At 42.8% G+C, this 12,704-nt stretch overlaps 1 protein-coding gene across 2 annotated transcripts in view; it reads left to right on the forward strand.

Annotated features, from left to right (window-relative positions):
- Positions 1-10,882, forward strand: part of eipr1 (EARP complex and GARP complex interacting protein 1) — a 35,951-nt gene extending 25,069 nt beyond the window's left edge. For both annotated transcript variants that reach the window (XM_053845994.1, XM_053845995.1), the window contains 3 exons: positions 4,506-4,673; positions 9,128-9,295; positions 10,636-10,882. In XM_053845994.1, coding sequence (XP_053701969.1) covers positions 4,506-4,673; positions 9,128-9,295; positions 10,636-10,810 — 511 coding nt within the window. In that variant the 3' untranslated portion in view covers positions 10,811-10,882. The remainder of the gene's footprint in view (positions 1-4,505; positions 4,674-9,127; positions 9,296-10,635) is intronic.
- The last annotated feature ends 1,822 nt before the right edge of the window (positions 10,883-12,704 follow it).

Below are 12,704 nucleotides of genomic sequence, written 5' to 3' on the forward strand. Positions count from 1 at the left end.
ATTTAATGAGCCTTCGCATTAATGCATCACTGACCCACCTCGTCCCCTCCTCCCTACCTGCATACCTCTCTTTATGCCATCTTTCTTTGAGTGCCAGAACCGTCTCAAAGGCAGGCTTTAATTTTGATCAGAGATGAAATGATTGCTCTCCTCTTTCGATTTTTCTTTTCACCCATTCCCTTTCCACGGCAGTTGTCATAGAAACAGTCGTGTGTGGTGTGTGTGCATGTGTACGTGAGTTTATATGTGTGACTTTTACAGTCTGTGTTCCAGCCGATCCCCTCAACCAGGAGATTTTGAGGCTAGACCAAGCCAAGTGTGTAGTTGTGTGTTTGGATCTAGGTATCCTTTGTGTCACAGGAAGATACTCCACAGTTTTTTGTTTGTTTTTTTTTGCTCCCAGTTGGGAATACATGTGTGTGCTTAGGATATACAGTACATTCCTCATGCACCCATCTTGTGTTCACACTTGAGGTTATGTTTTCCCAGTTTTATATTTTTATCAGCTCGCGACTAACAGTGTGTGTAATGTGTCCCTGGTTCCCTCATCAGCCACTATCACACACTCTCACACACTGGCAGCCTGGCTGGCTCACTGGGTGACATTTGATTGTGTGTGTTTGGTGAATTAGATTGCTCACAAATATAATCTGCCACACTCATACTAACACACACATTCACGCGCATGAAAAATTCCCAGGTCTCTTCACTGTAATGCAAGCAATAGGGAGTGGATGTGCGAGTGTCTATCATGTGTAGAGAGAATTGTTTAGTGGCACTAGAAAGGGAATCAGCGAGGCTAACCCAATTTCCTGCTCCATTTCCTTTTTATACGCTGTGCGGGTCCCATTCCATCACAGGACAGGTTAAACACCAGCCACCCTGAACCTCAGGGTCAGTGCTTTATCTTTAGTGGACAGAGGACCTCGGCATGTAAGTTATTTGCCACGGGTTCCAGTTAAAATTTACCCTTTTTTTTCTTCTTCTATTCTGTTTCAGTAAAGTGCTGGCTTTAGTTTTGCATGGACTTAGATAGAGTCATGTTCCACACTGCGGTGAAGATGAATCAGCTCTCCACACGGTCTTGTATAAGGTAATGCACTTGACCATGCCGAAGCATAATGACTTAAAACACGGATGAGTCAGATCGCAGAGACCGACTGAGGAAATGTATTTAAAGGTGTTTGAGTCAGAGAAAGGAATGAATTATTTGAGTATGACAACATCTCTGGCGTCGAAATCTATCTGCTGGATTTCCGGATGAGCTGCGAGGTTCACGGCCATGTCAGACTCAGCCACAAGTGGGAGGGGCTTGTCACTCATAAGAGGATTTTCAAAACCTTAAGAATTTTTTTTATCTGCCAGAGGCTCCACTTATGAAGATAAAAAGTCTGCTCACACATGAAAAAATTGAGTGGAAACATTGTGGTTGTGGTTGAATGTATAACGCAAGAATCCCGAAGAAACATCACAATAACTAGCAGATTAAAAGCTATCATTTTTATTGCCATCAATTCCACCTTTGCTTTGTTGTCTCTCTGTCAGATCACCTCTTCATAGGCTCCATTCTGTCCCGCTTAGATCGGGTTTTTTGGTCATAAATATGCAACGCATTTAACATTTACAAATATCAGCCTGTTTTGAGATCTGATTATCGGGGCAAATTCACTCTGAACACACCCCTGACATGGGTGTACTCTTAGAGTACAGTGGTGCGGACGGCCATTCGAGAAGCAAATTGTTTGAAATCTGAATCCATTTTTCCCATCACAATGAATGGAAAAAGAAATAATGCGTTCCAAGCCTTAAAACAGGCTTTTGTAGGAGTGAATGTAGAGTGTCTGCTGCAGGTGCGCTGTTCCTCTATGTGTGTGGCCGCTGCATGTGGGAGGGGTTGCCGAGTGAGTGACGTCTCTCCAGAAGTGAAGAGGTGCCCGGTGCGTGTCCAGCTCTGAATGTGCGCTTCTGTGCAGTTTGGCTGTGACAAAGTCATAAACCAAGTCACGCTCTGTCCCAGACTCGCCTCATCCCTGTCCCAGCTCCAGCCCACAACAGGTCCAGTGCGGAGACAGGAAAGGTTTTACACCTCACTATGAAGAAAAAACAGTCAGTAAATGTAGCTAACGGGACACGTCTGTATACAGAGGCTGCGTTATACACAATAACAGAGCGCGCCGTGGGTTCGCTGATCCGCACATGTTCTGTTTTTTCCGTTTTTTTTCGGAGGCGTTCGAGTTCTGGATTTTCGTTCGAAATCCAAAGCAAAAAAATCTGGAAATTTTTGTTCGAACTCCAATTTGTTTGAATACCGGGTCGTTCGAAAAACCAAGGTTCCACTGTGTAATCTTATTAGGTCTTTCTTATTAGGTCTATCAGGTTTTTACCATCCTTGGTCGGGAAGAAGCCAAATCGCGACAAAAACAGTCTCATTATGTGTGTAGCCCCTTTTACATGTGTGCACTGTAAGATGATAAAGTCGCCGGTTCATATGTGGTAAATGAAACCACAGATTTATTATAAAGATGTGCTGCATTTAAGACGGTAACAGACTATGGCTAGATTAGAAGTTTTTTCTTCAGTTTATGAATGAAATTCAATCATGAAATTAACTATCAAACTCCAAAGTGTGCAGTTGTCCAGTGACAGAACACACACACACACACTGGTTTTGAGTCACATAACTCTCTTGACCCAATTGAATCCCCGCAGTTTGCCCCGGGTCATTCTCTTATACCTTCCTTATTTTAATGAGATTTTTAATTAGCATGTTAATTGCCTAACGTGATCAGCGGGGTGACTAGCTAGCTGGCTAGCTGCTGCCGGCGTCCAGCTGGGACCCAGCGCTGTGTCTCTTCACTCTGCGGAACATGAGCCAGCCAAGTTTAGTTTTGTGGGGTTAGCCTGGAGAGCAAATGGTGCTGAGGAGAGCAACTAATGGCTTTCAACATGCCTCACGTTGCATTTATGGTGTAAGCAGAGCCGTGGATCAAATTAATTACCATTTCATTCTAATTGGTTTCTATTCTCTGACTCCCGGCTTGATTTATGCCGTTGCTTTTTGTCATTTGGGCATGCCAAACATAAACCACACATAAACATAATTTTTCAAACCAAATGAAAGTCACTTTTTCTTCTTCTGTCCAGATATCACTGAAAGGTTTAAAGCACAAAAGTTGAAAAGCGACCTCCTACACAGCGCTGCATGCATGTGTTTTAAAGGGAAATCATTTGATATCATTTGCCCAATATGATTGATATGCTATGAGGGAAATGTTTTTTTCTCATCCTCACAGGAAGACAGAACTTTTAGGGGATTTGTTCATGTTCCTTCCAAATATGTGGTCTCTCTCTCGGAGGTCTGAAAAACTACGGCAATACATCGCGATACTCTGACTTTTTACATTTATTTATTGTATAAATAAGAATTTATTTTTCATCTGAGTTGGAAGTAAAACACAATACACTCATTTTTGTGCTGTCTGTAGTGATAAACACTTTTTGTTCCCCATGTTTTCAATGTGAATAAGTGAGGATGCTTTCGGTACTTTGTTAAAGGGACAAGCATGTTATTTATTTGCCACATCAGTTTAACATCACAGTACTTTGAGTGACTAAGTTAAGTCTATGCATGTAATACTGTGACTTCAGCTTAAATAAAAACAAAAGAAAACAAAGAACAAGGAAAGCTGTTTTCATTCAAATAGTTTTTACAGAATTTGCCCTCTAATGTTTAGTAATTATTTTGCAATTTTTAAAGTTAATTGTGTGGAATATTGCAGTATTGTCATATCACAATACTGCCATATCATGTACCATGTATCTTTGATGCGTATCGTATCGTGAGACACACGTTTATTCAGTGGATTGAATCAGTACAATCTGGATCCATGGTTGCCTTATTATACTTAGAAACATGATAGAAGCATGACTGCATGAAATGTTCTCCCTGAAAAGTGTGGCTGTTCATTAAAGTAAAAATTGTACTAACAACTTTTCCATACTGTGTTAAAACCACCAGCAGTCAGAGGGACAGTGAAGCAAAGTCCTGTTGATTTCTTCATTCAAAGCAGAAACATATTTAAAAAGGCTGATCTACAGGGCAACCGGTGGTAGATGTATTGCAGGTGAAAGTGGAGGATGTGGTCGAGACAATGCTGAGTGCTTCTCTCTTTCTCTGTCAATCCGTTCTATTAACTCCAGACTTGCAGAAACCCAAGGCTGTGCGATTGTGAAGGCCGCCTTTATTAACACTGCTGGTGTTGGCTCCTGAATTGAAACTGGCCTTCAGTGACAGACAGAGTAAATTTTACCTTCCATTGGGAATGCTCTTACTTCTGTGGACCCAGTTATGTTGTTCCAATTGCTTCTTAATATTTCTCGTTTTCATCGATCCATTTCCTGTAAGGAGTAATCTTGCAGTCTATATCCCATTTCTCCTCACTCTGTCCTTCTCATTTGTCTTCTGGCTTGCTTTCTTATCACCTCTCTCTCTCTCTTCTATATAGTCAGATTTACTGTATTGAGAACGCTCACGGCCAGCTGGTTCGGGACCTTGACTTCAATCCAAACCGGCAGTACTACCTGGCCAGCTGTGGGGATGACTGCAAGGTCAAGTTCTGGGACGTTCGGAATATCCAGGAGCCTGTCAAAACGCTGGAGGAGCATTCACACTGGTGAGTGAACTGTGAAAGAGTGTGAGAGGAAGTACTGTCCTTAATCCTGAAGACGTTCTCATGGTGCCCAATTTGTGTCATTAATCTTTGTGTTGTATGATTTTAAAGGTCGCTGCTGCCACTGGTAACAATAAGTTGTTGATGATTTATGGCTTTTGGTGTTGCAGTAGCCCAGTTCAGGTTCAGTCTGGGGAAACCCAGGTTTATGATTTTGTCTCAGAGAAATGTTGCAGTCAAATCCTTGCTGGCGCCACGTGAGGGTATTCACGGTCAATGAAGCCAATTGAAATGTTTTGTGTGGTTCTTCATTTTGAACTGAATGAGATGCTCCACCTGATGCTGTGAAAACACCCAAACTTGTGTGGATGCTGAGCCACTGAATGCTTTAAAAGAAATGACGATTGAAATGGTTGCTTTTTCATCGTACCTTCTGCAAGTAGTTTTTCTTTGTCTTGCCCCAACAAGTGATGTCAGCCATCTGCGTTGCATGACGTATCCTTCTTACAATACACGTTTCGCTGTCCATCACATGTTCCCCACAGACGGCTAAAAAAAAAAGTGGAAAGCGGCTGGGCCTGGGTCGAAGCCGGGGGGCACTCCTTAAGTCTTTTGTGACGCTGTCTTTAGCTTTCAAACAAAGTACATGTAATGGAAAAGGATAGTGTCTGGTCATTCCACTGAACTGCAGCGTCAGTCGGACATGACACTAGTTGACCCCCCTCCTGTTAAACCTGGCGCTTATTCTGAGTCAAATCGATAAGCGTGTGCATGCATATGTGCCCGTATCAGTGAAGCCCATCTTAGATTTGCTTGGATGCTCCATCACCTTGAGAAGTGGAAAGCAGAAGGGTCGAGAGTGTCATGACTGCCAAGCTAAGGTGACAGAACGAGGAGATAAACAGGGTCAGAAGCGAATGGAGCAATCGAGAGAGAACATACCATGAGAACAAAGCACATGCTGGTTCTCCAGGTGTATAAATCTCTGCAGAGGCAATCAGCGGAATGAGAACCAGCTGCGCTGCCATGAAGCTGGAGGGAGTGAGAGAGCAAACAAGAAAACAAGCAACCGGAACGCAGGAAGTGACAAAGTAAAAGCACAAACCATGACAGTGAGATTGTTAATGCATAGACATAACAGGACAGTAAGGTTTTATAATAAGCGCAAGTTGAACCTCTGATTTAGGACTGGTCTACTACATGTTATTTGATGGCTTGGGGAAGACAACCGATCAACTTTGGACTTACTTTGAGCTTGGTTCTTGGGGTAGTTTGGTGGTCGTCATTCACTGGTTGATCCATGTATTTCGTGAGCTTTAGCTAGTTGGCAGGAGAGCAGGGATACAAGCGGCCATTTTGAGTTTCCTCCACAGGGCCTTTGAGGGCGAGGAGCTACTGCTGTGGTGTGTTGAGAAGCTTGGCGAAAGAGCTGGTGGGAGGCTGCACTGGTATAGTCTTCCAGCTACTGAAGACCCCTGCATACACATTCATCATACTCGTGATTCTAAAATGAAATTTTTATTTTATTTTATTTTATTTATCACTTAAATCCAAAGCACTTTCCTAGTTCCCACTGACCATGGCAATGAAGTTGATTCTGATTTCTGATGAAAGTTTATGATTGCATGTGTTATGTCCCAAATTCTATCATGCTGTGCTCAATTATTCTGCAATTTTGGCTATAAAATTGTGTTCTGATTGCTGCAGTCTAGCGGGTAAATCACCTTATTAACAATTAAATGTTGGTCTTTAACAAAGGTTTATCCCGTCTTTAGCTGCGTGTTTGCGTAATAGTTTTCAGATAATCCACAAACAATAATGATAAACAGGATTATGCTTCATTTGCTCCTCAGTTTATTGCATTCCGATTTTATTAATGGCTTTATCTCGTCCATAATTAAATGCCCTAACTACTTCTGGTGCAATAAAAGGTAGTTACATGCTAATTACAAATGAAAGAAGCTGCCTCTCTTTTTATCAGTTAAGGTGCAATCACAGCAGGTCCTGCACACTCCAGTGTTCGCCTCTGGTTCTGATCCGCTCTGTGAAGCTGGAGGCAGCGCTCAGAGCTGAACACAGTGTGCTGTGAGAGTGTGTGGTTTTCTCTGTGTGTGTGTCGTCTGGGTGGGGAAACACTCTGCTGTGTGAGGTGAATAGATGATCAATGTGTTTGCAAGCTGAAGTCGGCTGCAGCTCACCAATCTTCACCTGATAAAAGCAGACGCGAACACACGTGGCCCCCGACTCCTGGGGAGGATGACGCGAATCAATAAACCTAGATGAGTGGAGATGGGCGTCTGCGATAGGTGATAAACCTTTGTGTTTTCTTGAATGCATGCGTATGAATACTGTATGTCGTGTACACTTATCTCAAGGTGTGCCACACATCATGTGAATATTTCTGGTGGTGTTTGTTGTGCCTGTTCTTTTTCGGAACACAAGCAGGATATGGCCTCGGGGCCTCTGAGGGTATTAGGGACTATTTTTTAGCAGGGAAGCGGATTAGGGGAGCACAGGGAATGGCGTGGCCGTGGCTGATTTTCTGTCAACAGCCTCGGTTATCCCTCAATCCCTCCCTGCGAGCAAACTGGGACCGCACTCTGAGCTGTGCCCGGAGCTCAGAGAAAGAGTGATGCAGACACACACGCGCGCTCTCACGCACACCGAAAGAGGATGAAAAAGAGACAGATTCATTGTTGACAGTCAGAGTGGCAGAAAGAATGAGAAAATTGAATTGAAGACACAGAAATAAAACCGGGATGTTTGCGATAATAATAACTCATCCGAGCTAAGCCTGAATATATATAGACTGCATAGACGCAAATCCCAGTTATTGGCATCGGAATATTCAGTCCGATACAGTCTGAGTGTGTGAGTCCCAGTGTGGGAACTCTTCATGGTTCGTGCGTGCAAGAGCGGCAACAGTCATGGTCTTTGTCTATCATTGCTGACTGTGTTTGTCCCCAGTGCACGTTTACACCGTGCGGTTAGAACACGCCAGCTATTGTTGGGCCGCTTTATAAACCAGTGTGTTTGACAAACTTTTTTGATTAAAAATGTTTTCCCTGAAGTCGACGGTTTTAAAACGTTGGAGTTGAAACTGTTACGTTGAAATGCGGTTCGAGAGAGAGGCAGACTTCCCTCTTCTCCATGTCTTTTTATGTAGTCAAGCCAGCACTCTAAACTGCGGGCTTCAACAAAGTTGTTCAGCCCAGGTGAAGACGGAAAGGCGGTGGAAGGTCTGACTTAGTTGAACTAGATCTTCTCAGTGTGGGACTGGCTGATGACGAACCTGAGTCTGAGGTTTAACCGTGTCATGAAGTTACAGCGGGAATGGTCTGTTTGAAGCCGGATCACAAGTGGATGTGGGCGGCCTCTTGAGGTCTGGGAAGTTGAGGAGCAGAACATTGTAATGGAATATCCTGACATAGTGGTTGAGCTGGCCAGCAAGTTGAGTGCCACCTCAGAAGGCTGGTTTTCTAAGTGTTCTCAGCACCTAGAGCGCTATATATATATATATATATATATACACCTGTCTCCTAACACTTTGATCTGATTTCACTCTTAAAAAAATTGAGATTCCAAAAGAATCAGTAACTTTCTTAGCCGAAACCAGCCATTTCTTCTGTTAAGGTGACACATGTTGACTGTCATCCAGTGGACTTCAGCCTCCCAGGGTGACGTGTTGCATGTTGGTGCAGTAGGTTTTCAGTTGAATCAAAACTGGGGTTGGGGTTAGCACCAAAGATGCTGCCCCAGGAGTTTAGCTCAAGGTCCCATCACGTACTATGTGAAATCAGATTCTAGTCACTAGGTCAGAACCGGACCACCACCCCAAGTCTGAAGCCTGAAGCCTGAAGCCTGAAGAAGTTCACTTCATTTATTCATTTTCCTGGTCAATGCATACGCGTCCAACATGGCGCCCAAACGTTCTGGCTTCACCGTATCAATAGTCAGATGTAACAGGAGTTTGTGAAAGACTCACATATTAAGCCGCTTCCTTGAACATGTTTTGAAACTGCTGTGTCAAAGCGGTAATGGTCTATCAACCTACAAACCCAAGTCATGGCTTGATGGCACTATTTATCGAAAAGGAGTTTCAATACACTTTATTCTGTTCTTCATTTTCTCATTAAATATTATGCACCGGTAAAGTTTGGGTCATTTAGGACCTCAATTTGACACATTTATTTCTGTAATATTTTTCTCAACTTCTTTAGTCTTCCCTGCTGTAAAATCTTAACTTACATCCTCAAAGTTTATGAGTCATTTAATAGAACAGCTCATCTGTTAAGCTGCGGAACATGAAGTGATTGTATGAAATGTGTGAGTCTGCATGGCCCTGAAACCAGAGAATCGTGCTCCGTCCTCCGCGTCCATTTCGACTGACTCATGCTTTACCCTGAAACTGCATCCGAAGTGAATCAAGTGTGCGTCCTGCTCTTGTTTTGACCCAGGGTGTGGAGCGTGCGCTACAATCACAGCCATGACCAACTGGTGCTGACAGCCAGCAGCGACAGCCGCCTCATCCTCTCCAATATGGTCTCCATCTCCTCCGAGCCGTTTGGACATTTGGTGGATGACGAGGAGCTCAGTGAGGGGGAGGACAACCACCAAGAGGAAAAGTAAGTCACTTTAACCGTGTTTCACATCCCTGGTGGGAATTCAACGTTTGACAAGAAAGTTTGAGTAATAACCGTTTAGAGTCGTGTAATTACCGCCACAACACTTACAGCTAAAATCTAATATACATATTAAGTTTTAAAATAATCTTTATTGAGTTTTAATTCTCTGCACAGTTTGATTCATTTACTTGATAAATGCGGACTTTCTGTGATTCTATTGAACCCAACATGATTAATAAAACATACTCAGGCCAAATACATATTTATTTCACTCTAAAATGATTCATACATCTGTATCCTTGGGATTATTTATGACTTATTTATGTCCTCCTCTTTTCATAATATGGGGTGGAAAGTGAATTCTGGCTTGTGTGGGTTCTAGTTCAAAGACAGGACGTCCCATCCGTCCGTACACGTGAGGGACATCTGCTCCTCTCTCAAAAACTATAACAGAGACAGCTGTTTAGCACATATGCAAGTTAACATGATCACTGTCTGATAGTGATACATTAAATAATCTTGCAGCTTTGTAAACAGCGCTGAAGAACTGTCTTCTCTGTGGCGTTTCTGGCCAGGTGTGGTGCAGGTGAGGTGGCCGGTTTCTTGAAGGAGTCATGAGTGTCTTTGTCATGGCTCTGGATGTCTTCGCACCAGTAGTTTGTAGCTGGATTTAACACACTTGCATATGTTTTGTTGTGTTGACTAGACTGACAGATTGGCATTGATAGTTTAGATAAAATGTTCATTTCATGTAAGGGAGTGGGAGGTCAAAGTGCACCGTTTTATTCCTCTAAATGCTCACCTGCTTTTACGTTTTTCTTTACTGTAAAGATTCAGGGAAATATTTTACACTTAAAAAAAAAAAATGTATATTTCTTTAACATTGGATACCAGTGTCCAGAAAGAAAACAATGTCATACAGTATGCATCTCTTTTTATAAACACCAACAATATAAGAGATAGAAATAATCTTTAAAAAAAAGGCATGTACATTTCTTTATAGCTGTATGGAAATTAAAAATACTGATAAAATGAATTTTTAAAAATGAAAGGCATAAATGAACATTACAAATATTTTAAAATGTATTTTTAAAAAAACATTCTCCTATACAGTATCTCAATAAAACACACACATAAACACATAATAGACTGTTTAAAAACCATGAACGGTGCTTGAATGTGACTGGAATGTACCTGTATTTTTCTTTGCTTCACTCCGACAGCAACTCCGACATAAGTGCAGGTGAATAGCCGCAAAAGGTTCCTGAGTCTCACTTTTATCTGATAACATATTGCGTTAAGATTGTTTTTGATCGCCGATGCATTTGTGTGTTCCGCAGGAATAAGGAGCCTCTCAAGGACAGCGTGGTATCCACCTATGAAGAGCACGAAGACAGCGTGTACGCGGCTGAGTGGTCTTCTGCTGACCCCTGGCTCTTCGCCTCCCTCAGCTATGATGGTCGCCTGGTCATCAACAGGGTTCCCCGAGCGCTTAAATACAGAATCCTGCTGTGAGAAAGACGTGCAGTTAGTCTTGTAAATATAGTGCTGCTGTTTAAAGTGTCTCAATAAATATTTAAAATGGTGGAGACCTGTTTACCTTACTATGCGATGCTATATCCACCCAAATCTCTGTTCCTATTGGATCTTTTGGACAGATACGAGAGAGTCCCAACCTTAACTGACTGGGATGTGCTGGGGAGAGCTTTGGTCGGATTCTCCCATCATTAGTGCACGATCCTGGTGAAAGCGAACACTGAAAGTAAATCTGGTGACTTTGCAGAAGCTTATGGAAATAGGTGAATGTGTGCCAAAGCTGGTCCAAGGAAATGTAGAATGTGTGTCCTCTTTTTTTTGGTGGGCACTTCCTTTAAGCCGGCAGGGTGTCTGGCATATTCAGAATCAAAGCTATGGTTTTCCAATTGTCTGTTGCTGTGCTGTCACAGATCCATGCGACAGAGACGGCAGAATCCGATGACACGATTCCCAATAGACAGTTTGACTCGGGATCTCAGTATAGACATGACAAGCTGGAGGGAGGGGCGGGCACTTCATTAGGCGAGCCATTCAGAGCTGGCGGAGCAAAGGCTTAGTACAGACTACATTCATATATTGAATTGAAGGCACGCGCTCAGTCCTTGTAACCCAGCCGTCAATTACGACGAGAAGAGGATCAGGAAGCGGCGATAGATATAAACCTTCACACCTTGACACATCTTCAACGTCACGTGAATTCATCCGGAAGGTCTTAAAGATGCACAAATGTATTTTCTGTTTGGGGAAATAAAGCACGTTTAACCAGAAGTCAAACGCATGTTTTATATGGTCGTCTAGTTGGAAGCGTTTTCCTACGCGAGATGACAAGGCTGGCAGTCGAGCGGAATATTTGCATGCGAGTCAGTGACAGGGCCTCGTTTGTTTTCCTTAATGGCGTTACCCGGGACACATTAACAATGATCAATAATCCGTGTGGAAATTTGAAGCTATCCTGTCTGACGCCAGGAATTTTAAAGCGCTTTTCCTCACGAAGCAATGTATGAATTATGAATATCAGGAGTGGCGGCGTGTTATTTACCGTATGCAGAGATGGTGGTGACAAAACGCTGGCAGCGTCTTTGAGCATATTCATCCTCACTCTCACGTCAACACCACATAATTGTTGTCTATGTCTTGTTTGGAGTCGTGGGTTTTGTCAGTCGATATGACAAGAGAAGACGTGGAGGTAGATGTGGCAGGGGTGACAATACTGAGGTGGTCATGGAAGTTTGGGGTGGGGTCAGATGGTTTAGACTGGTGGCGAGGAGACGGATGCCGACCAAAAATAGCTTTTTCTGACCTGAGGGTTTGGAAATAAATGTAGTTTCTTAAACACCAAAATGAAATGTATAATCGCTCAAGTCAAGGAACACCACCATTAAAAGGTGTTACCATTGAACAACAAGTTTTAGTGTTCACTCCAGTTACTATAAGTCCAGCTCCACACTCTTAATCTCCGCAGGTGTCACTGACTGAAACGGTTTGCTTGTCTCTTTCTCGCCACCTATAGGCCTTATAGAGACAAATCTTCCTCTAGGTTTCACCTTACCTTTTTTGATTGACTAGTCAGATGTTGTCCTCAAGTTACTTTTTTTCTAGCTTCTTTTTCTCCTATTACGCCGACTCTGCAACTTTCCCTTGACATTGTATCATCAGTTTTCGACCTTCCGCTCTCACGTCTTCCTTTGTTGTTGCGTTGCAAGATAAATAGCTTTACTGCTGTTTGGCATCACAAACACATCAAAGTTAAAAGGAAAAATGTGAAATTTCTAGTTAATAAGCTACCGACCCTCCAGTTTCACTGCACTATATAAATGGTTTGTCAACAGATCTAGTACCTGGCATGTTGGTCCCTGCAGGTCATGTGACCAGG

This window comes from Synchiropus splendidus, chromosome 16, assembly GCF_027744825.2.
Source record: "Synchiropus splendidus isolate RoL2022-P1 chromosome 16, RoL_Sspl_1.0, whole genome shotgun sequence".
Lineage (NCBI taxonomy): Eukaryota > Metazoa > Chordata > Actinopteri > Syngnathiformes > Callionymidae > Synchiropus > Synchiropus splendidus.